General features: G+C 47.0%; 2 protein-coding genes across 2 annotated transcripts; one reads left to right on the top strand and one right to left on the bottom strand.

The window, feature by feature from the left end:
- Positions 1–78: 78 nt before the first annotated feature.
- On the top strand, positions 79–4,852 carry BBLN (bublin coiled coil protein). Its single transcript, XM_074161117.1, has 2 exons — positions 79–201; positions 3,263–4,852. The coding sequence occupies exons 1-2, from the start codon at positions 111–113 to the stop codon at positions 3,454–3,456; spliced, it is 285 nt and encodes a 94-aa protein (XP_074017218.1). The 5' UTR covers positions 79–110; the 3' UTR covers positions 3,457–4,852.
- On the bottom strand, positions 4,380–24,087 carry CIZ1 (CDKN1A interacting zinc finger protein 1). The gene is made up of 16 exons (XM_074161116.1): positions 24,031–24,087; positions 23,593–23,717; positions 21,579–21,694; positions 18,907–19,073; positions 17,739–17,871; positions 16,980–17,040; positions 14,064–14,143; positions 13,633–13,712; positions 12,391–12,573; positions 11,906–12,036; positions 11,409–11,493; positions 10,696–10,809; positions 10,175–10,354; positions 9,486–9,555; positions 8,282–8,403; positions 4,380–5,543 (listed from the first exon to the last, which is right to left on the bottom strand). Exons 2-16 carry the CDS (start codon positions 23,688–23,690, stop codon positions 4,938–4,940), a joined length of 2,226 nt encoding a protein of 741 aa, XP_074017217.1. The 5' UTR covers positions 23,691–23,717; positions 24,031–24,087; the 3' UTR covers positions 4,380–4,937.
- Between the last annotated feature and the right edge of the window lie 1,027 nt (positions 24,088–25,114).

Below are 25,114 nucleotides of genomic sequence, written 5' to 3'. Positions count from 1 at the left end.
GCGCCGACCGGCCGGCTTTGCGTGACGCGAGCGGCGCCGAGCTTCCCCATTGGCCAGCGGCCTTTGAGGGGCGCAGCGAGGCGGCGTGCGGCCGGTTCCGGGTCGGCGGGATGTCGGGGCCCAACGGGGAGCCGCATGTGCCGGTGGGCGGCGAGGAGGAGGAGGAGGAGGACGGGGACGGGGACAGCTTCGGGGAGGAAGGTGCGTGGGGGCGGCCCGGGGCGAGGCCGCCTGCCTGCCAGCCGCCCGGCGGGGCTGGGTGGCCCGGCCCGGTCCCGTGGGCCTGCTGGCGAGGCCCAGGTGTTCCCAGATGTTTTTGCCGCTTCTGCTGGGAGCGGTGCCCGGCGCCACGGTGAAGGGCTGCGGGGGCGGGTGGGTGTTTAAACCAAGAGCAGGGCTGGTCCAACGATTCCCGATCGGCGATGGGGCGCTGAGCTGCGGCACGCTGCTGCCTCGGGGGGGGGATTGGGGTTTTTAGCTTTCCCGTGTGGAGAGACGAGGCCATGGTTTCGCTGGTGTGTGGGGTACGGCTGGCCAAGGAGAAAGAGGACGTTCGGAGTGTGAAACTGCAGGACAGATCACGCAGGCAGGTCTGGGAGAAGTTGTCGTGGGTGGAAAAAGTGAATTTAATGCAATTAGCTTGGCAAATTCCTCTTTTGGGCATTTCTGCAGCGCCTAAGAGTGACCTTTCTGATACTGCCCTGTCCAGTTAGAAAAAGCCAGTGGAGGAAATGAGACAACGGCAGAGCTGTATGTATGCACACGCATGGATCATTCTTAAAATTGGAAATCTTTCAAAGAGTAAGCACTTTGCTACTCTTCTCTCAAAAATGGTTAAGAGTTGGGTTATTCTTTTTCCCAAAAGACCATCCAGTTTACCCACACAGGTGAATCTCGTCGCCGTGACTGTGATCCACCTGCAGTGACAGGAGGATCATTTCTGCCCTGAAACACCCCAAGAGCGTTCACCGCTTTGCATCGTCACGGTGATTTGTTTCAAACTCTTTGAAGATGTAGGAGACACACTGGATGTGACAGAGGGTCACTAAATCTGATCTATGCAGTTGTTCTGCTTGTAATTAGCTGGGGCTTTGTGTGCAGCAGCTGGTCATAAGGTCTGCAGTTATTTCCTGGTCTCGTGGAGCTGAAGCTGTGGATCACTTCCTTGATCTCAAATAGGAAACCTTATTTTCGGCAACTGTTCTTGTAAGAACACAGAGGAGTAAAGAGCGCGATTGCCATGCTCCTGGTCAACATTTTCATTAGGGGACGTGGTTACGTTTCCACAAAAAACACACCAAGCTTGTAACTAACAGAAAACAATCAAATAAAATATTTTACAGCTTATTTTTTCACTTCCTGAAGCTGCACAACTTACGTAGCCTTCACTTGAGCTCTAGGCACTGAGAACAATTAGGCTCCTGCAGTGATTACAGACTTGCCAATTTGATGAATGATGTTACTTGTCAGAAGAGGTTCCCGTATCTGCCTGGGAGCCGCTCAGTGTTTAATTGGAACGTGGAGCATCACACACAGAACAAATACTGGGTTGAAGTAAAGAGCTCTAACTCGTGGACATTCAGGCATCACATACCTTGAAACGGGGTTTGCAAAATACTCATAGTGGATAAATACTTCTTGGAAAGAATGTGTTTGTGGGATTGGTTTTTAAATGCAAGGGCGTCAGCAGTGCTCTTGGCTCATAATGCCGCTTCTGCATACACCTGCAAGGCTAAACTTTTTATAAACAAGCTTAGATGTTATATATGCAATTCTCCAAAGAATTAAAGGCTGCGACGCTGCTGTGAATGGTTCCAAAGTAGGATAAGAAAAGGAGGACTTTTTTTAATCATGAAACTTCTCCTTAGCTATTAATAAATGCAAATGACTGCAATATTTAAGTATTCACTGTTTTTTAAAGGTGCTGGTAGTGGCAGCGCCTGGGCCCGGTGTGCAGGGGCACAGGGACCTACAAAAGTATCAAGAGGGCAACTGAGAGGGGTAAAGTTTGGCTTATGAGGCTGGAGGATTTCAACACAACTCAACCCTCAATCCTCCTCGCTTCCTTCCTTATTCTCCATTGGCTCAGAGCAGCGCTCCAGCAGTTCCCGGAGGAGCCGGGTGGAGAGGTGCCAGCCCCAGACGGCGAGGTGTGAGCTTTTCCCACCCACACTGGCATCTTTCCTTGTCCTGCAGCCCACGATCCTCACCAACGTCAGCCCGCGGGACTGGCTCTGCCCGAGGTCTCCCGTAACCCCCCGGGGCTTCAGCGGATGCCAGGCTTCCAGTTCCTGAGTAACTTGTCAGCAGAGGTTTATCTTGCCTGGTTTGTCAATTTGGTTTTTTGTGTTATTCCTTAGGATTGTGTGAATATTGCTTGGAGCAGCCCAAAAGCAAGTGTTTCATCACAGTAGCACAGATACCTTCATCTGATTAACAGCGCTAATACACATTGCTGTGAAACGCCATGGTACTGAGGCTAAAGCCTTGAAACACTTGAAGAACTTAAAACAAATGCCATGAATAAGAAACTGTACCTGAGGAACCGACTGTCAGGATCAGCCCAAATGAGTTTGGTTTTGGTTTGGTTTTAATCTGAAGTACCCAAAGCCTTACTGGTACCTGAAAATCCTGCGGTTGAACTTGGTGCCCCACAGTTCATTTCCCTTTGGAAATATCGGTGCCACTTACCAGCACCTTTGGCCTCATCCCTGCTCCTGCCACAGCCACGTCCGGGCTGTTCCGGCAGCCTGAGCCCAGCCAGGCCCTGGTGGAGCACACCCCAGCCCTGGGAGCCCTACACAAACAATCCACAGAATATAGCAGACGCTTCGGCACACTGCCAAAATGCCTGCACCCTCCTCGGGAAAGATGATCCCTAAGGCAGCTAAAAAGGCAGCTGACTTGTCCTTGGGGTTTATTTGGTAGTGTTGCAATGCGCATCACTGCACACCAGCACTCGCCTGCCATCAGCTATTCACGTGTGAGATCAAAGGCTGTGGGATAGGCCCGTTAACACGTTTGGAGTGGCCAGGTAACTTGCCTTAGATCTTGTTACCAATCCTGCAGCTTCCCATTGGTCTTGTTGGATCGGTGAACACACCACACGCAGGATTCAGCTGCATTTTACTTCACCCACCCAGTGGTAGATAAAGCACAGCCAAAATGCCGTGGGTATGTTTTGCAAGAGCTCTTGCTGCCTTCACGAACTGCAGTGACAATATACTCCTGTTACTCAGTCTCTCGTTTCCCTTCCTTTTAGAATATGCAGCAATAAACTCGATGCTGGACCAGATCAACTCCTGCTTGGATCACCTGGAGGAGAAGAATGATTATCTACACGCCTGCTTGAAAGAACTGCTGGAGTCCAACCGCCAGACCCGCCTGGAATTCCAGCAGCAGAATGAGCAGCAGAACATGGAAACTGATGTGCAGGGATCACAGCCTCCCACCTAGCGTGCTGGCCACAAACTCCCAGTTGGTATTGCTACGGGGACATTTACTGGTCACCAATTTAGCCTAAAACTTGAATAGAGAGGTACCTTGTGCCTGTTACTTTTTCCTTCCCGTGGTCGTGTCCTGCTGTTCATCTCCATGTTCTGTTTTTCTTGAGCTGTGTGGCAGGGGCAGAAGCACACAGAGGGATGTAGGAGAGTTGGTTCTTTTTGCTCCCCACCATGAGCCTGGCACTGACACTTGGTTAGAGCCGGCTGTAGGAAGCCTGATGCCATGCAGGTTTTGCCAGCAGGCCTTCTTCATAAAGGGGAAAAATCATCTCTGCTTTTTTGTCCTGTTAAATCCAGGCAAGGAGTGTTATGGCTCCAGCCTCTTCCCTCTAGAAGCACAGCGGGCAGGGGCTGTCCCGACTCCAGGCTTGCCCCCAAGCGTAACTGGTGACAGACTTTGAGAGGGGAACCCTAGACCAGCTCCTGCCTTAAAACTACAGCTTCCCTGTTATTCACATTAACTGTGATGTAAGAAATATTTTCAGATGGGCCCAGATCACTGGACACCTCTATCCTCTCCTAAGCACCTAAGACAAGCTACCAGGGTAATGCTTTTGACCGTTATAATTGGAAGCTACCAACTCCATAAGCTGCCGTTAAGGACTCGGGCGTTACAGGGATGCAGGGCAGCCAGGTTAGCCTCCCCCACAGCATGAGCTCTGCAGAGCAAAGAGAGAGGGGCGTCCCTGCCGTGGGCTGTGAGCGGAGTCTCCCCCCGTACGTTTTGACAAGAGTACACGTGAGCATTCTGGTCTGAAACTTTGTCACCTGGTCAGGATGGCCTGGGGCCAGCACCGTGAAGCAAGTCCTACTGTTCTCCTGCTGTAGAGTTAAAGGAGGTTTTGTTGAAAGTTAAAGAAGTTATTTATAAGAAATCTGTTTTATTAAAATCAGTTTGAAACAAAATTTGTTCCTGAGAGTCTCCACTATGAGAACAAATTGTATTAAGCCTTGTAATAATAACAAAAGGACCAAGATGCACGTTCTTGCCTCGCTTGGGACACAGCGCGTGTCCAAGAGGGTGCATCTTTGAAAGGAAACTGACTGAGAAGCAGAATTGGGCACACAGTCTCCCAAGAGAGAAACTTTTCCTCTGCCTGAAAAGGAAACGAGAGGAACTACAAAGAATTCTTAGTGAAAAATAAGTCTGGATCCATCTGCTTCATGAACTTTGTCCCCTGTGGAAATCACATTACCATCTTCTTTTGGGTTCAACAATCCAAGCCTCAGTCTTTCCACGTAATTGCTGTATCCCAACTGTACAAGTAATAACCAACACCATCCTGTATTAGACACGCTAAAGCCAGGCTTATTTTATTCTTAAAATAAAAACAGCAGTAAAGTTGAAGGTTTTTGCTCTATTAAAAGACTCCGAAAATAAACATTTCCAGCAAATATCATATGTAAAGGGCTCTCCCCTTTAAGGCCACTCTATCTGGGTTTGCGCCTAGTAGAGCGTCTGCACCCAGCAGAGGTAAGACTGGCTGTCTCACCTTTGGCTAGGGAGGAAGGCTCTGCCTCTGCCTCCTGGCCTGCGTTTGTTGCCTCATTCTGTCCTAAACCCCCTCTGTTCCCTGGATCCTGGCAGTCATCTGTGCCTTCCTTTTGCCTGGCTGCATTGGCTTCCTCCTCCTTAGACACAGCGTGTCCCAGCAACTCCCCTACAGTGCGCTTCTCTTCAGGGAGTGGGCAATCGGCACTAGCGGCAGTGAACTTGCTCTCTTCCTGTAGATTTTCTTCTTCTACAACCATGATTCCGCACACGTCGTCAGTCACGCTGGCTAGGCTTTTCCCCTCTGCTACAGAGGTGGCCAGCTCACCCTTACCCTCCGGAGACCTCAAAGCTTGTTCCTGCAGAGCCGACAGCTCCGTACCCTCCTTGTCTATCCCACGATCATTGTTCAACTTCTTGCTGGTATCTGCTGTTGTAGCAGGAGGCTGTTTCGGATCATCCAGCAATTGGGAGCTGGAGCCCTGAGAATGCAAAGGAGCCTCGGGGTAGGCAGCTGTGGCGCGATGCCTCGCTGCCTTGTATCTCTGCAAATACAAACAAACCAAACGTGAGAGACGAGCCCAGCTCAGCTCCTGTCACTGCAGCAAGCAGCAGCTGGTCCAGGAAAACCTGTACAAAAACGGTGGTGAGTGGCAGCTACAATCTGCAGGGGCACGGCTTGTCTCAGCAGCTCTCCTGGCCTGGCTGCTGAGGCTTTTAAGCAGAGAAGGGTCAGCTCCTGTGAGGAAAAGTGGCGATATTAAAAAAACTGAAGTCCCTCTCACATTACTCAATGCTGAGCGAGTGCATGGCAGACCTGTGGCTCTCCCGAGACAAAAATCAGGTTCTGGCAACTGTTAATCTCAGTCAGGCTCAGGACTGTGTAGATGTAACAGTGCAAGTGACGGCTCTTGCTTCAGCTACTGCCAGGACATAACTCTAGGCACGTACCCTGGATACACGAGGCTGCGCAGCGCCCTCAGCCAGAGCTGTGATTTAATGTTCATCAGCCAAAGCAAGACTTAAGTTGAAAGCTTAAGATTTTTTTCACTCTGTTGATACAATCTGTGCAGTCAGTGAAACTGTTGACAGGAACACTAAGATATCAAGAATATCTTCTTGATATAAGGCACTGAGGTTCTCTACCGAATAAAGGTAAGCATTATCATCAATAAAATGACTCATTTGCACTTGCTATCGTGATGAACCAGTAGAGGTCTGTAAAGAGATTAAAATGGCTATTAGCCATTTTCAAGATGGGATTTCAGAAAAACATCAACTCCGTACAGCTATCTAACATGCAGCAGGGATCTGGTCTTCAAGACCCAGACAGAGCATGAGCCAAAGGAATAAAACAAAGCTCCCTCTTTTCCACAGCGGTTCCCTCCACAATCAACTCCCTTTCAGCTTTCTGCTAAAGGGTCCCTCGAACTGGCAACCAGCATCAAACCTGACAATTTAAGGAAACTATTTTGAGCACACTGGCTTTCACTGCTGCCTTAAGCAGCGCTACTGGAGTCTGCAATGTGGTGGAATTACAGCACGGCAGACAGGCAGCTTTACACTGTAATTCAGTTTACCATTGCAGGCTTGTTCTTTCTCTGTCCTCAAATACTGGGATATGCACGATATCGTAACACATTGGAGCTACATCAGTCAAGTCATAATGTTGTACCCGAACTAAGCCAGGCGCAGGCATGCCAGTTTGTTTTCAGAGCGATGCCATGAACTGCCTCACCAGCAGACAAGTCTCTGCTTTGAAACCCTCTGCCGAGCTACTCTCCAAGCACCCCAGAAACTGGCAACGATTTAACTCAGACTGTGGCAACTCCAAGACACCTAGGCAGCCAAGAATAATAATTATCTGCCTGCAGATATTTAAGGTTGGACTCTCATCATCAATAATCCCTCCAGGTCACTCTGGCATCCATTTGAGGAGTGTATGATTTCAGCTCTAAGTGGGCCAGAAGGGAGGCACACGCACTGCTGCTGCAGTTTCACTCTTAAGCTGATCTAAAATAAGTCAGGAAAACTGCAAGCCTGAGTCCTTCATTCCCGAAATTACTAGCTGCAAGAGTGGGAGAGGATGAGCAACCATGAAGGAACAGCTGTGGTCTCCTCGTGCTCCTTGCCATTCCAAATCCACTGCTCTACGTGCTGGCTTCTGCAGCACCACACCTCTTTCTGGAGGCAGTGAGGATTGACTAGCAATAGTTAACCTGTCTGAAGACTAGCAGAAAACCAGTAAGATTTTTTTTTTAAACCCTAACAAAAGCTGGATACATCTGTGGTAGGGAAGCACAACGGCTTTTGCTGGAGCAGGTTTTGGGTGCAGGCAGAGGACAAAATCAGTGTGGGAGCCTCCCTCCTTGGCAGGGTGAGGGGACACTGCTCTCCTGCACGGGCAGGTCCCAGGCAGTGGCCACGGGAGAGGGCAGAGACAGCGCAAGCCCTGAGGACCCACCACAAGGTGCTAATCCAAGCCCCTCACCCCCTGGCAAGTCAACAAGGACAGAACGATGGAGGCAGATTCCAGGCCAGCCCAGTAGGAAAAGCTTCTAGATACAAAAGCAGCAAGGGGCAATAGGGCTTCTTTAGGTGGAGCCAGTAAAGCAAAGGAACAGCATCAGCTGGCAGAGCTTTGTGCTAAGGAGTTTCTAGGAAAGGGTAACAGACAGACAGACAGACTGACTTCCTGTTGCAGGCTGACCCTGGGGATCAAACAGACTCCCATCAGCTTGTGGCTTCCATCACATAAAGAGTCTGTAAAGTTATATTTCCAGATTTCTAAGGTGAATACCTGATTTTACCAGGCCCCTTCACAGATGAATCACACCCACAATTTTGGCTAAAGGAGCTGTTCCTGCAGTAACGCATGAAAAGATGCGAATGTACCCCCTTTCTTTAAAAGGAACAGCCTCTATCTCTTGTTCTTTCCCCACCTTGACCCACCTGTAATCTGTCTAACAGAGAAGAGGCCTAGACTGAACGACAGACTCCACAGGTTCAGCAAACAGAATAGACACTCTGAGAAGATCTCCAGCCAGAAATGGGCAACAAGATGACAGCAGCAGTAGCCAGGAAGCAGGACTGGACTAGTTTGAGATCTACAGTGGTGATGGGAGACAAACAGAGAGCACACCAGGAGAAAGCTATGGCACAACGGACACCAAGGATGATGGAAATGAACCAAAGACAAGACAGCTTGACGTGGTGGATTCGCTTGAAGAGACACGCATGGGGGTAACAAATGCCAGGCCATGCAATCGCCAAAGGGTCTAACCTGAAAGTTCTCAAAATGCATCAGGGACTTGCAGTGTGCGAGCCGGGCAGCAGAGTCGCTATGGTAGAATTTGTGACACAGCCTGCAGAGGTAACCTGCGACGGGGACCAGAAAATCCAGGCCTGCGAAACGGGAGGGGAAGGGAAATCACAGATCACATTGAATGGAACTCAAATAATGAAAGCATGTTAAAAGGGAAGGGGAGGGAGAAAAAGAAAAGTGGAAAGCTTTGCTTCTGTTAATCAGGGATTTGCAAGATGACTTGCTGAATATCTCATCTTACCATGGAATGGCTGTGTGGTTGATATTCAGAGAGAAATCTAGCTGCCAGAGCAAAGAAACTACACAGAGCGTTAAGGGGTGGGGGGAAGGAAAAAAGAATACAATGGAAAACTACAGAGAACATGTGATCTAATGTAATGGGATCAAACCAAGCAGAAGACAGCAGGCGCGCAAGAGAAACACGCAGAGAACATTCACAGCATGAATCATTATTCCATCTGCCACACGATAGTGGAAGGTTACAGCGATATGGAAGATTGGTGTAAACAGAGCTCTCCTTGGGCACAAAACAGGCTCTGCAGAGCTGCCCTCCCCACAATACGAGTGGCCGTTAGAGGTGTGAAGTCAGAATCGCTTGCAGGGTGGGGACCAGAGACAGCCATCTGGAGGCAACACTGCCCACCAGTCCAGCAACATGTCTGAGTAACCGCTAGGTAGAGCGTGGGGGTTCTGAAGCGGAGGAAACATGCACAGTTTGGGCTCTGGCACAGAGCGCGATACTGTCAGTACTGCTCAGTATCTCTATACAAGCTGCATTTCTGTTGGAAAGCATTCTATCAATATGCTTTCAGGCTCCATCTTTCCAGAGCATCCTTCATTTGCTACCTACTTTCTTCAGTACTCCTGTCCTACTTACTCCATTTCCTACCTTAGTAAGGGATCTGGCTCTCATTCTTTCTTCTTCAAAGCAAAAGGCAGCTGACAAACATCAATCACATCCTTTTGTTTTATCACACAGTAATAAAGCAACGTTTGGCTCTTTCTCCAGGCAGCAGTGACTTGCACCAGTCCAATGCAGATGCTGAGCACTATGGCCCAAGAACTCATTACAGCAGTAGGTAGATAACTGTCCTCTCTTACAGATACAACACGTGGCCAGAGAAGGTTCTGTGGGCCTTTGTGCTTAACTCTGCTTGCTTACCATAGGCTGTGTCTGGACAATACTTCTCGCTTCCTTCGTAATCCTCCAAAGACACTTCCTTCAGCCCAGTCTGGAAACCAAAAGAACATTAGTGCCTACTGTATCTATGTCAATTCCCTTCCTGGGCTCTTACACTTTCCCGGTAAGCTTAGCAGCAAACCAGAGGATTCACACACCAGAGGAGGAGTTATACAGCATCTGGTTAGGGCCAGATACAAAACCCAGTGTCAGGAGGCCAATTCATTACAAGGATTAAAAACGGCCCTTGCACTCCAAGCCTGAAGTAGCTCAGCCATGCACCTCCTTCTTGGTTACTCCCCTCTACTGGGAAAATTATATCCACCAAGACAAACCTCCACACATACATTTGCTACGACACCAAGCTACTGCTGGGCTATCCAAAGAGACTATGCCAATGTCTTTGTCAGAAATTCTTTCCCTTGGAAAAACATTGCTTATGCTCCTCAACAAAGACACCTGTAGGAGCTGTACAGCATGGCAGAAACACGCTCCTGTATCTTTGCATCATCCTGTGCTCTGGAAGAACCCCAGAGCCCTCACCCTCCTGCTGCAGGGTACAAGGTTGACCGGACACTTGAATCCCTGAGCTCAACAAGCCAAGACCAACTAAGTCTCAGGATCCCACAACAGATTCTCAGATAGGTCATTCCTTCTTTTGCATAGCGTACCTGCTTGGCAGCAGAATCCTCATTCTCTATCAGCACTACATCAAGGTCTTCCTCCTCACCAGCTCCTCCCTCCTCCTCCTCCTCTTCATCATCGTCATCTTCAAAACAGCCAACAGCATCCACTGTGATCAACTCCTCTGAATCTTCTGGGCTGCCCAACTCCTTCTCTCCCAGCCTCACCTGTCAGACACAGAAAACAAACATTAGATCCACTCTGAACTCTCCATTTAACCAAGGAAACCCCCAGACTCTCAACAGACTGCATCTGATGAGTAGAAGGGACTGCAAGAGAGGCACAAAGCTATCTTGCTTCTAGACTCATCTAACTCCTTGTCCCTTTTTCACTCAATTTCTTTAAGGTTTAACAATTGAAATCCAGCAAAAGATAGAAAATTAAAATAGGGTTGGAAGAACACACGTCTTCCTTCCATCCCTGCAATAGTCAGGGAAGCAGAAAGTTAAGCTGCTCCACAGTGTAGCTGCCTACAGTCCAGCGTAGCTCTCCCCTCAGGCAGTATTACCTCTTTGGCTTTCTGTTTGTGCTCAGGGGACTTCATATGTTCCACGAACTTGCGAGGGGTCTTGAAGTGGCGGCTGCAGACAGTGCAGAAAGGACGAAGCGAGCGTTTGGCCAGCTAAGGAAAGGGGGACAATTCAAGTAAGTCACAAGAGGCACAACTTTGGAGGAATGCAAGTAAATCTTAAGTCAAAGTCAGAGTTCTGCATCTAAAACAGGGAGACTACAAAGAGAGTTGTCTTTTTAGCAGAAAGGACTTCCTAGCTCTTATCTGCCAAAAGATAGAAAACATGCAGAGCAAAATAAATGTGGCTTATAAAAGGTGTTCTGACACTTCTCCTTTAGGAGCCAATAAACATGATGGCCCACCTAATTTTTAGCTTGAAAATTTACAGGCTGCCCACCCATCCTTCCATTCAGTCGGTGAGTACGACAGGCCATATTTCTTGAGAAAAGTCAAGAATTATAAACTCGAAGCGCTTCAGGCCACACTGACATAGCACAACAACCGGAGTTCTAACAGTGCTGGTGTTCAGAGGCAGGAGGTAACGTGGCAGTGCCCTTAGACAGCCAGGATGTTACTGGCAGAACTTTATGTGCATCTCTCCACTACAATCACTTTGCCTTTGGTGCTTGGGGAGCAGGAGATGCCAGACACTTCCACTCAGTCCCCACAAAAGGTCAGTGCAAAGACGAAATCCATGCTATGATTGTTACCTTGTGTTCTTGGGTCCTGCGATGCTTGATTAGATCTCCTGTGAAATGTATCTGACAAGTGTTACACCATCGCTGCTGGGTCTCTCTGAAATGACAACAGATATATCTGCAAGTCACACCTTTTGACATTCTCCATGGAATACTGCAATCTGTTCTCGGCATTGTCTTCCCCAGAATTCCTATCTTTACAGGCTTGGATTTATCTTCTCCCCTTCACAGCCATTTGTAGGGGTTGCTTTAGCTCACGCTGACAAGAAGGTGCTAGTTAAAACAAGTCTCTGACCTGTTCTACTGTATTAAAAACTACATAGCACGTCAAAGTCAACACTGGTGTCCTTCAGCAGGAAGAAAGTTACCTGAAGGAGATTAAGGCCCCTGAAACCAGAGGGATTTTGTACCTTACCTAGAACCTAAGGGCACCCTGGTGCAGTGAGGAATTTCAGAACACACGTAGGTCCGCATTCAGATTGTGTTTTCTAGCACAGACCAACACTTACCCATCTTTCTCTGCCAGCACCTTCTCCTCCTTCACCATGGGCAGTAGTGAAACAAAACAAACATTGCTCATGTGCTGAATCTCCCCAAGTCGCTGCTGGTGCTGAATTCCAGCCATGTGGGACTGGAAATTCTGAGAGAGAGGTTAGGAGAAAAATCCATTTTAATGTATTCAAAAATACAGAAAATAATAGGTATGAGCTATGCTTTCTGTTCTCTCAACTGCTGTTTAACAATGAAATGGTATAAAAGCTTAAGAGCATGGCTGCCTGTGGATCCACCCACATTCGCTCTCTAGCAGGTTGCTTGCCAGCTCCTCAGGAGCATTTTATTTTATCTGCGTGCTTGTCATCTTTTTTTTATGTTCCTTACTCCCGAAGCATGAGCCCTTGCAAACAAGTCTCCTGCTGCACCTCCCCATGGCAGCTGGCCATCCAAGTCATTTCTTTTGACCACCAATATCGCAGTCAGACCTGTGGATTTTTACCTGCTGACTGCAGCAGTTGGTCTTGCAGATGTAGCAGTAGAATTTAAGGACGGATTCAGGGCTGGGATCGGCTGTGCCCACCTCACAGGTCCAGTGCCCTGGTTTCAGAGCTGTTGTACTGATAGCTCTGCTCTCGCTGCTCTGCTGGATAGTCACTTTCAGTGAACCTCCAGAGCTCAACACCTGCCAAAAGGAGAAGTCAAGATTAAGTCCAATCTCTCAGTAGAAGACACTAAAAATGACACCTGGTTTTTGTACACGACCTAAGCGCTCTACTCCTTAAGAAAATGCATTTAAGCTTGAATACGCAGGAGGCTGATCAGGAAGACTCTCATACACGCTCCTTCTCCCAGCACTGCTAAATCAGCGATCCCTGTGTCATAGCACCAGGCCTATCAATACAAACAGTTGTTTCTACACCCTCTGTAGACACTGTGTCATCCAGCCTCTGGAGACTGGAGCAAACAACAAACTGTTAAGGGACACGACCAGCTCACATTTATCCTCTGCAGAACTGAAGGCAACCCAGCACCACACCTCATGGACTAAGGCACTCAAACAAGGGCAGGACGATACATTCGACCACATCAACTAATGTCTTAAATTATGGAAGACTATCAAGTCGGATTCACACCATTGATTAAATCTTTGTCTGCTTACAGATTTACACAGCATAAGGTCCTGGTTTAACATCTAGCATGTGGGCAAGGTCTTTCATGCAAAAGGCTCTCAGGTTGCTGGCTTCACCTGTGTCTCATTTGTCCAAGCCGCCTTTCAAAAGCACAGACTCCCACATTCTGCTCTTGCCTGCTGTGATGACCAGTGCCACAGCAGCTGCATCTTTACTACCGTCACCTGAATTTTTTCACATCTGCTTTTCAGCAACATAAGGCACACATTTAGCTATGGACCTCAATACATGTATTTTTCAGTGGCTCTTTCAATTCAACTTTCGATCTTCCCAGAGGAATTCTGAAATCTTAATGAACCCCGGCATCCACAACCAGGCAGCAGTAGGTAAGGTACAGGCAAGGAGAGGTACAAAAGCAGCGAGTCAGAGCAGACTGCGCACTAATTGCAGACATATTATGCCTTATTGCCAGGGACAATAGCTTACAGCAGGAGACAGAGCTCCAGACGTGGGTGCCATCTGGTTCCCAGTGGCAACGGGCTTCTCTGGGATGGAGGGGGTGGTTGTATGTTCTGCACCACCCCAGACTGCAGAGAGTGGTGTCTACTCACCTCAGGAGCCTTTGGTTCCTCAGAGAATTTCCTCTCTTTAGAGAGATCTTCAGCTGTATACTGCTTTGCGTTGCCTGTACCTAGGATGAGAGAGTCCTTTTAGCTGCCTTAAATCAAAATAGCAATGACAGAAAAAACAAAGCAGCAGGTGAGTGAAGTCAGGGAGCTTTCCTCACAGTGCTGTTGGCCATAAGCCCAGCTCACAAACCTTTCTCCAAACAAATCCTTATTAAAGAGGGGAAGTTCCCACCATTTGCATTTAGTAGGCAACAGGTTTTAGGGGTTGGGATTTGGTTCCTAGATTTTTCTCCTCCTTTCCCCATCCTGTATGACTGGAGGAAGGACATTTCTGGCAAGACCCACCGGATCTACGGGTGCAGTTCCAGCAACGAGTGCCCTAAAAGTGCAAATCATGGTGCCCAGCAACTCACCATCAGCTTGGACAAGGGCGCTTGACGACTCCGCTTCCTTGCTGTCTGTTACATCCGCCAATGCAGACTCCTCAGTTACACTTCAAGGATATCAAGAAAATAAGGTTATTTTCCATGTTACAGACAAAGAGATTCAGACCAAGGCACGGGCTGGGGTCTAAGCTACCACACTCTCCGCTAAACCCTCAAATCAACAAGCTACTGCAAGTGGTATTTCAGGCAAGGATTCAGCAGAAATAAATAAAAACAACGAAGAGTGGCATTCTAGAACATATTCAGAAACAGCAGCCAAATAATTTAGACAAGGAGGTTACAACTGATTTTTGGATCACTGCCTTCTCCTGTAAAAGGCCTGCAGAGAAATAAGTTCATACAGGAAATATTCTTAATAAGAGCTCCGAGAGCTCACTCCTGTCTTGATTGGTGACCTGCCGGGAAACTGCAATACCTGGCCAGTACTCCAGGCTGCTCTGTGAGTGAGGGAACATGCAGAGACCTCTCAGAACTGGTTTTCAATGGTGTCTTACAGGGATTTCATTGTAACTGCTTGCTCTATTCACATTAGTTGTGTTTCGCTCTGGAGTCCCTACAGTTCTACTTGTGGGGGAAGTGGAGCCGTACAAGACACCAATAAAAAAAGACTTTGTTTTCTATGGTATTGGTGATTTGCTAAGGAGAAAAAAGATCCTGAGGGGACTGCTGAGAATAAACGATTGATTTGCAGAGGGCACAAAGTGCACTTTGCAATGCCTTTCTCCATTCCCATTTTTCCATCAGGGCTAACACTTTTCACCATAGCTTGAATGTATTCTCTCTCGGGCCAGCTCGGAATCCCACCTGCTGGTGTCCTTCTGCCAACAGGGAGCAGCACGTTCTACACGAGCAAGAACGCAGACCGTGCAGGTGCTGCATCCAGTGATCCAAACACGCACGCACCGCATAATTTACCAGATTGGTAAGTGATAATGTAACTGGGTTACGTGGCTATAAATATGCAGCAGGGGTTGGGCAGTGCAAACACGAAGAAAACAAGAGTGGCTGGCATTAACATTATTTGTCAAGTGCTGCCAGCAGGCTCAACACTATACCACACACAGATGGTGACAGCACTCCAGGGCAAGGGTTTGCAGTCTAAACTGCAAATCTAAGGAGCAATTCTAAGGGAGCAAAAGCCATCACAAGCATGATCTAAGGAGGAAATGGTATTATATGGATACTTGTCAGGCCATGCTAGAAGTGGGTGTTCAAGGAGGATTTGAAGATGATGAGTGCTTTCTGCACTGGAATGAGGATGTTGTTCCAGGCATACAGATGGTACATAGGAGAAAAGGCAGAAGTGGGAAAAACCTGAAATGAAGAAGGAGGCTGGTATTCCTGGCCAAAGGGAAATGGAACGATGAAGCATGAAACAAAAGTTTGTGACATGGATAGGGGGAATGCCCTTCTCATCTGTGAAGGACAATATGAGAACAGTAAACTATTTCTTTTCAGAGATCCATCATCTGTTCTTTGGAAGTAAGCAGAAACACTTCAAAAAAAAAAAACAAAAAACCTAAGGAATTATCTATTCTAAGTAAATACCAGCCATAATATATGCATCAAATCTGGCAATCCCCAACTACTGCTTAGGAAAGGATTTTCCTAGTAGCATGCTTGCTGCAGTGAGATCTGTCATTCCTCAGACTTTATTCTTTTTTTCAGTGTATGTAACAGGACTTTGATTAATACCCTACTAAATATTAATGTAATTAAAATTAAATTAGCTTTGGCAAACAGATTAACAAAGCATATGCTCAAATGCATTCGACTTAGCTTTAATTGAATTTATTCACTTTCTGGCTAATCAGAGTCCGTAATTCACGATGGTCCCTGCTCACATAGCATTTATCACTCTTTAATATTTTACATGATCAAGGTAGTATCTGAACATCAAAGTAATCCCGGAATACTCTCCCTAAAGCTAGCCATTAATCTCTAATCTGCAGACAGGAAACAGCGAGGTGAAGAAACTTGTCTGAAACCACGCAGTAAATTGTTAACAGGGAAGATAAGAGGACCCAGGAGTCCTGACTCATAGTCATTAACATATGTTGGAGAATTCTTAAATCAATGCCTCCAGAAATCTGTATTCACTCCCTCCTCTTCTCCCTCTGCACCAGCTAACAGTGACCGTTCTGAGAGGTTCAGCACCATACAGATGGCACCAGGAGCTCCCTGATGTGCCTTCCCGCTAGATGGCAATACAGCCTTGTCTGTTCCTTCCTGCACCAGGAGAGGCAGGGAGTGCCAAGACGGGCCTGCCATGGCCAACATGCCTGCGATGCGCATCCCTTGCGGATAATAGGATTGCCTTTGTCTATTTTTACCCAGCAGACAGGGGTACTGGCAAGACAATCTTTCCAGAAGGGATACAGAACTCACCACTCGTGGATACAGGCTTGGATACTAGGGAGTACTGATTCCCTTCCTTTTCTCATTCCTCTAAATAAGGTATCCTCTCCTACACCAACTATAACCTAACATATTCCAAGGTTTTTCCTGTCTGCTGACACATGGCTGCTCATTTCCTTTTTGACATTTGGGGAAGAAAATTAGAGAAATATATCAGAATAGAAAAGAACTCTGTTTCTCACAAGAATCCTGGCAGGAGAACACATGATCAAACTCCACTTTATTGCACATTTACATGAGCTGCATCTCTTTATTTTTCATTCCCATAGTTGGATCACCCATAGCAGAGACCCTACAATCCTGGATCTCAGCATTATGAGATCTTCTGAATTGTCCACAAGCATCTGAAATACCTCCTACATGCTAGACATCAGGCCAATATAGTACAGCCCTCATTATTAGAGAATAAAAATAGACAATAATTCTAAAGGCAATAACTATTTCAATACCCCATTCAATAAATACCTCTTCAGTCTTTTTGCTGCAGGCTCAATGTTCAACACAGATTCTGTTGGAATTCTTGGCTCTGCAGGAACACAGAGGGAGATCTCCTTAGCAAAGCAGATTATGCCACCTTGAGCATATTCCCTAACTGAATGGCCAATGACAATAAAGGTCTGTTAAAATCTACCTGACAGCAACCATTTAGACAGGTAATTTTCCCCACAGCATATACGCTAGTCACAACATCATCATATGCCTGCACTTTTAGATTAGGCACTGTTCAGTCAGAAATAACATTCCCAACATTCCCACATCTGACACTGCAAGAGATTCAATGCCAGCAGTTTCTGTTCTGACAACTGGAGCACAAGTACTCTTTCAACTCCTCTTTTCCTTCGCATGTTGATTGCAACTGGTTCTGCTTCATACGTGTGACTCCACGAGATGCTGAGTTCAGCACAGGTACGGCAATGTGGAAGCTTTAATATAAAACCAGCTGTATTTCCCCCCCATCCCCATTTTAAATGGGGCTCTCTGTAAAAGTGACTTCGGAGAGGCTTCCACGCAAGAAATATGGAAATAGCTTATAAAACCCCAAAATACCCAGGAAAAAAGTATATATGAAGCACATAGCAGGGGGCTGCCACAGGCAGTTTATTTACAATTAGAGCGAAATGTAGATGACTAGGACTAAAGCCATCTCCCGTCCTTACTGCAGGAATAGCAAAGAGAAATTTATAATGTCTAGAAGCATTTGTTTCTCTACAGGCTCCCCTTTACCTGTGGACGGCGAGTTGTTCTGCTCTGACTTTGTGTGCACTCCCTCTGGGATTTCCATTCTCTCATCACCTTGTGTCTGAGATGAAGAGCCAGGATCCAGTTCCCGCTTCCTGTCAGGGACCCTCTGGAAGTCCTGCAATGGGTAGAGAGTCACTGCCAGCTCTCAGTCCTTCCTCAACCCAAACACACTGCCCAGAGCACCGGACTTTTACTGTGGGACAGGAACAGGAATTCCAGCACATGGCAATGGAAGAGATGGTTTACAACGGACTGTCCTGTTTCAGGCAAATTTATATGGTTAAACAGAGCAATGGACTTGAATTCCACAGGCAGACCATGACACTTCTCCAGCGCTTTAAGTAGCAGCTTTAGGAAACCCAGCTGCTTGCAGAGAGTGGGATCACTCTAGAGGGACTCTGGCAAGAGGTGCATGGGCAGGGAAAAAGAATAGTTCCAAATAATCCCCTTTTGCTTTGACTCTGGAGAAAAGACAATCCAAGAGTGGAAGTCTACCTTATTCGGCACATCTTTTTGACAGAATGGGACCAAATATGCAAAAGCTAATCAAAGAGGAGGGAAATACCAGTCAATTAAACCAAGAACCATTTCCAGGATACAAAAGACGTCTTAATGGTGGAAAGTGAGAAAGGTTTTTACAAAAAAAAAAAAACAACTTGTAGATTTTACAAAATCCACAGGAACAAATACGATCTTAGAAGGAGGGAAAATAGCCCAAAAAGGCAAAGTGACGCGTCCACGGTAGGAGCAAGTCGTTTGGGAACAACAAACTGCTTTGGAAGGCTAATGGGGCAGAACTCTGGCCTCTGCAAAGAGCAAAGCACTCAGCCAGGATTTCTTCTATCACAATTACTTTGAAGCTAGTACTTCTCAAGGCTCCATTTATATCTTAGGTTTCAACAGTTCTACTATGAGGAATTCTCTCTTGGGCAAAAAGTGACAAGAAACCTTTGCATCATAAAAGTAAATATGGACCACAAGAACCTTAGGGATGGACTTATTTCTACATTTCTGTGCCAGCAGCGTGGTGCAAAACGTAGTTTTCATCGTAAAGCTCTGTTCTTTCTCTTTTGTTCTCCACCTACAATACAGTCAACTGCTGCGCAAAAGGAACACCAAGCTCCTGAACAGTTGGAAACCACAAGCCCACCTTGCGAAAGGTCCGGTTCTGTCGCTGGAAGGGAAGGTTGGGGAAGCCCAGCCGAGCTGGCTTTAATGAGACCCCAACAGGTGGCGGCCCCAGGAGGGAATGTCTTGTAGCCTGAGGGAAAAACTGCTGCAATGCTGGCGCTGTCATGTTAAATCCACGCAGGTTTCCTATAAATGCAAACACACAGCATATCACTACCCTGCAGTGTGCAAAGGAGAGAGAAAATCTTCCACCTATACAAGCATCAGGTAGAGAGGGGAAGGGCTCCTCCATGCGAGAGCCTGTACTTCACTGGGCACCGTACGGGTGCTCTGTGCTCTACCCTCTTCAGCACCCACCAAATAATTTGATGTGATAGCAACTATTACCGTGTATCAGACTATTTAATTATAATTGTCACTGCAGGCTAAGATCATTAGAGCAATTATTTGATCTGAGCACACTAGCGCTTGTGTTTGCAACGAACAAGGTCTCGTTTTACAGAAATTCTCTGTAAAAAAAGGAAAATTCATCCCACATTGGTGCAGCTGGCAGCTCCCACCATAGTACAGATGCTGTTCAACACAAGCCAGTAACAGCGTTTCATTTAAAACAACACTGGACTTTTCAAACAAAATATTCCAGAGTCCTCTCTGCCACCTGGTTGTCATGCAAGTTCAACATGTCAACCTAAACGCTGACACTTGAGACTCTGCCATTTCCAATTATAATGCTCTGCTTTCTGAACAGTTCTTTTCAGCATCCACAGACTATTAACTAAGTCTCAACAATTTCTCACGAAGGCAGTCCTTGCTATCCCCATTTCAGGGGTGAGCGAATGGAAGTGACCAGATGCCTCAGCTACACCCTCGGAAGCTGTCCACCATTCTCGGAACCTGGATTTATATTGCAAATTTTTTACCTCACACTTGAATTAGCGCATACTCTGGCTTCTTAGAAGCTGTCAAAAGAGGCCAGAGAAGTTTGGAGACAGGCACCCCAAAATCTGAAAATCCAAGCTACACTGTTTAAAGCCTGCAACACAAAAGGAAGTACTCCCCTATGCTTGTCTTCAAAAGTAACCTAATCTCTTATTATTTACCATAAATAATCTCTTGCTGTAAAAAGCCACAGCTAGATTGAAAAGAAACCTAGAAGGCAAGAGTTATCTCCTGCTCTCAGTTTAGTACCTTTAAATAACCATACATCCATCTCCACTTGAAGTATTTATATTTTCCTATTCCCATTGCTGAAGCCACATACAGTCAATTAATTATTTATGCTGATGTTTCCCAGGTACAGAAGTACTACAGCATCAGATATTCTTACATGTAACCCAAACCTGAATGACCAAAAAAATTCAGATCCCTAAGAAGGGCCACACTGAACATTGCAACCACATGACATGTTACCTGTGGCTAGCTGATATGGGTTATTGAAAGAGAAGTCACAACTCAACTCTGCATGTAGAAGTGGAAAGAGGAAAAACGCTAAGTCAAAGCGCATGTAGAGTGTTCATTAACACACCTTATCCTGCTCTCGTATCTAATTTGCCTCAGGTCCCTGGCATACTATTTAAATACAACTTCTCAGTAAGAGATTTTGCTTTAGGGAAAAGGTCAGCCCACGCTAACATCAAACATATCGGAAAGGAGTATGGCTGACTCGAGCAGAGCCAGACTTTTTTCCCAACACAAATACATATACCAATCTTTAGAGCAGGGCTTGCCCTTTTTCACTGCCAGTTTCCCTACAACCTGAGAGAGATCTGTAGAGAGCCACTGGAGTCACTAGAGAGCCCTCCCGTTAAATGGGCAAGAGAGAACAAAAGGAGCCTTAACGACATGCAGAATAAATCTATTGTCTTCACATCTGGGCATGATTCACAGGCAAGATTAAAATTGTGGGCATTAATCTAAACTCGGCACTTTAAAACCATCCCAGGTACTGATTTTCTGTGTTGAAAAGAGCTGTCAGGTTAAGACGTTAAGCAAAAATAAAAAACATCGCTTTATTCCCAATATCTTTATGTTAGCAACGCTATTACTAAGGCAGCTTCATAAATTTGTTTTGAAAACATCACATCTGGCAAAAAAATCCACTTGTGGAAACACAGTGATGGAGGAACAGTTATATTATCCACCACACAAATGACAAATCATTTCAGGGAATAGGAAATTCACAAGGTGATTGAAACCCGAACCATTTTCCACCACAATATACTTCATTTGTTTGTACTGTGCTAAGTTTTGACAAAGACAAGCATATACTGCAAACAAGGTTGGCACATGCGAAACAGACAACGAAATAAATTGTTTTAACCTTCCAACAAAGACAGACAAACAAATAATAAAAATCTAAGTATTTTATCTAAATATATTGATGGAAGAATATACTCTCTCCACCAAGTCTAAGAGGGAAAGCACATATTTAGCATCTAACCTGATACCTTCTAGTGCTATTCCCAGTTGTGAACAGTTGGGCACGTGGGATTTTCAACAACTGAAGAACCTCTGTGATGTGAAATATGGACAAATTACAAGAGAAAAAAAAAAAAACAACAAAAAAGACAAACGGAACTGCCAAATACAAGGACTGCAATGGTTTGGCAAGAAATAACCATGCTAGGGTTTCAGTCCATGAAGGATGATTAAATAACTCCAATAAGTAAGCGTCTCCCATAACGACAGTACCTTGCATCTGCTGCATGAGTAAGGCCCGCTGAAGCATAGGATTGGCATTGAGCAGCGATGGTTGATTTGTTGCCCGTAAGCTCAGCATCTGTTGCTGTTGCGGTGGTGGCAAACCCCTGGAAAAGAAGGCATTAATCAGAAGAACCCAATAAAAACAGTACCCTTCAACTCCAGGCACCTAACAAGCATAAAGCAGAGGGGGAAGGAACAGCTGAAATGCTGATATACAGGCATTAAAAGATACCATACACCAGCACTGTATCCTCTTTCTTCCACTCTCCTGGAATTTCCAAAGCTGACAGATTGTCTATCAAGGAATTTGAGGTCAGAGAGAACTCCTTAGCACCAAGCCCACATAAAGCCTGTCAAGCAGCATAAAAAAAGCCCAGGAGCTGACTGCAGTTCTACAGAATTATGCAGCACTTGTCAGTAGAAACGAGTGATCTAGATCAGCACCTGAATTTAACACAACAACAAAAAAGAAGTTTTAAAAACCAGGGAGTTTTCTCAGTAGCTTAAAGCACATTTTTCCAAAACTGATGCCTCCCACAAGGAGCCAGACAGGCCATAACTGTAAATGGTGCCCCCTAACTGCAAGAACCGGATGGAAAAATAAAGCACAGCCTTCATATTTAAAACACAAGGAGGAAGAAGCGAGAAGGACTCTCCAGTCCTAAGGAGGGTGGAGCAGACACGAGAGAAAAGTCTGAAGAAACTGGCAGGCACTTCTTCAAGCGATTGCAAGGTCAGGCCCACCTCTAAGCACGACTGCTGACACAGCTATATCTGTTAGGACTGTAAAGAGGGATAAACATGGATCAAAATATCCACACTGACAAAAAAAACACCCAACCCTCCTAACAGCATTCACGGCAGCTCATCTTCACGTTTGCTGCTCCAGATTGTTCCAGTCTCAGAGCTGAGATATTTATACCAGAAAAGTCGTACTTTTAAAGGTGTAAGATGCATCCATGCTATCTTGCAGTCACTCCCATACTGGCATTTTAAGGGCAGCTTTGTTTATAGTACAAGACATAAGAAAATGTTAAAAAAAGATTGAGAGATATTTGTGTTTCTCGCAGAATAGAAAGATTCCCACGTTTACCTCAGAGATATATGCCTTATATGGATAAAATAATTACTACAATTTATTAAATAAGGAATTTATTTTCTTCTTAAATTCGCCCCCATTGCTTTGAATTTCCAGAGGCTTTACAGAGAACAGTAACTGCAATAAATGCATCATCTCAGAGAATTTGTGTTTGTTCTACAAACCTCAGCTCATCAGAGACAACTACTCCTACCTAAGACAGTTATTTTATCTGTTGCGTTTTTTAGGAAAACCCTAGCTATATGCCTTTTCATTTCTGTCAGCTGTCATTTTTCTTTTAACAAACGAAACATGATTTTCTCCACCCCCACCCCCCAGTGCTCAGTCACATCCTCAGCGCTGGTGCCACCGCAGAAATAAGTTCAATAATCTCACCTAGGCCAGGAGACCCAGCCTGAGAAAGAACAAAAATAAATAAATAAGTGAAGTCCGATAATAAAATAAAGTGTGTGTCTCTACTCAGGGCGGCTCGGTTCGGTGCGTACGAGCATTTCTGCGGGAGAAGGCGTTTTCCCCCGAGCCCCCCCCAGGAAGAGGGTCGCCCGGCCCAGGAGCATCCCCCCCTGCCCGGGGTCGCCCTCGGGGACTCCGCGGCGGGAGCTGGGCGGCATTTCCGTGGGGAGAAGAGGAGTCGAACAGCCGCGGCAGTACCGGCAGCCCCCGGCCCGCCCGCCTCAGGCACCGCTCCCCTGCTCCCCGAGGCCTCCAGCCCCCCGACTCTGCCCCGGCGGCGGCCTGCGCCCCCCACGCCCCGGCCTCCCTTTGTCGCCTTCCCCGCCGGGGGAGGACAGGCCCGCAGCCAGCCTCGCCGCGGCTTTGGCTGGGCGAGGAGGGACGGGAGGCGGAGGAGAGCGGTCCCCCGGGACAGGCCCCAGATCCCCGGCCTCGCGTAGCGGCGCTTACCGGCCTCCCTGCTGCGCCGAGGGGTGGTGGTGGTGCTGCTGCTGGAGGAGGTGCTGGAGCTGCAGCAGCTGCTGCTGGAACTGCTGCTGGTTGAACATGTCTGGGGAACTGCGAGCGGGGCCAGCCTGAGACAAAACACGGGAGGGTGAGGGAGGCACCGGTTGCGGGGCTGGCGCCTAGCAGCCCAGCAGCCATTGAGCAGGGGAGCCGCCGCCGCCGCTGCCGCCCATTCATTCACTGAGCCGATCCCCCCCAGCCTCCTCCTCCTCCTTCCCCCCGGGGTCATCGCAAGCGGCAGCTTGTGGAGGAGGTTTCCAAACCCCACCTCCCCAAACCCGCTCCCCACCCTCCCCTGCCAGCCCAGCCCGCCCCGCTCCCCGCCGCGGGGACGCACCGGGCCGCCCGCCGCAGCCCCTTCCCTTCTTCGCCGGCACTCACGGCGTTCACCGCTCCCCGCCGGCCGCCTCCATCTTCCCGCCGGGGACAATAACCACCTGCCCGGCCCCCGGCAGGGCTGGAGGAGCCGCCCGCTCCCGCAAGGTGCGGGATCACCCCCGCAGCCCCCGCTCAGGTCGCCCCATCTCGCAGCACCTCCGTGTCTCGTCCCCTCTCCTCGGAGAGGGCTGGGAGGGGACGGACACCATCTGTGCAGGGGGAATGGAATAAAGGGCTGGAGAGGGCGAGCAGATGGCTTCCAACAGCGTGGGTTTTCTGCTCTTTGTTTTTTGGGTTTTGTTTTTGTTTTTTTTTTTTTTTAAATAGTCCAAGGGAATCTTTGGTAACCATCTCGCCGAGGAGATGGAAAAAACCCAACACAGCCTGTGGCCACATCCTGGCAGGTCTGCCATGAGAACCTGCAAGAAAACAAACAGGGACTCCTGCAATATTACACTCTGCTGTAGACTGAGGTGACACTTCTAGCAGGTCCATCCTTTTTTTCTCTTTTTTTTTTTTTTTTTTTGTGAGTTTGCAGCAAAACCTTTCCTGCAGCACCTGCTTTCTATAAGTAAATTAATTTTAAGGGTGTTCAGTACTCACAGCCTCTGTATGAAAATATACTGTGACTGTCATTTCTTCTTATACTAAACCTAGCAAGAGTAAAGATGCATTTCTGCTCTCGGCCGTTCCGGAGAATCCATCCTGAAATAATTTACTTTATGGTCTTATTATTCATGCCAATAAAGACAATTCATTAAGGGCCTTGGAATTGATTTTTAGCTGAAAGTATTGTAAGCTGAACACAGTTACTGGTGATATACAGTTAGCATTCATAATTTGCAATGCAGCAGCATATGTTGATTTTTCCTTGGGGCATTTTAATACCATCCCGATTTCGCAATAATCAATTTGGAGATGACCATCCATATGAATCAATGACCGACCATGTTAATGCCCAGAGTCCTTCATCCAGTCACAGCCGTCTGCACACACAGAAAATGCTCTCCTGTTAAGCATTAAAAAGCTTAAGTATCATCCCAGGGAATACAGACATGGAGCAGAAAACATACGTGGGGTCTTTATC

Source organism: Numenius arquata, chromosome 19 (genome assembly GCF_964106895.1).
Source record: "Numenius arquata chromosome 19, bNumArq3.hap1.1, whole genome shotgun sequence".
In the NCBI taxonomy this organism is placed as follows: domain Eukaryota; kingdom Metazoa; phylum Chordata; class Aves; order Charadriiformes; family Scolopacidae; genus Numenius; species Numenius arquata.
This window is presented reverse-complemented; position numbering and strand designations above follow the sequence as displayed.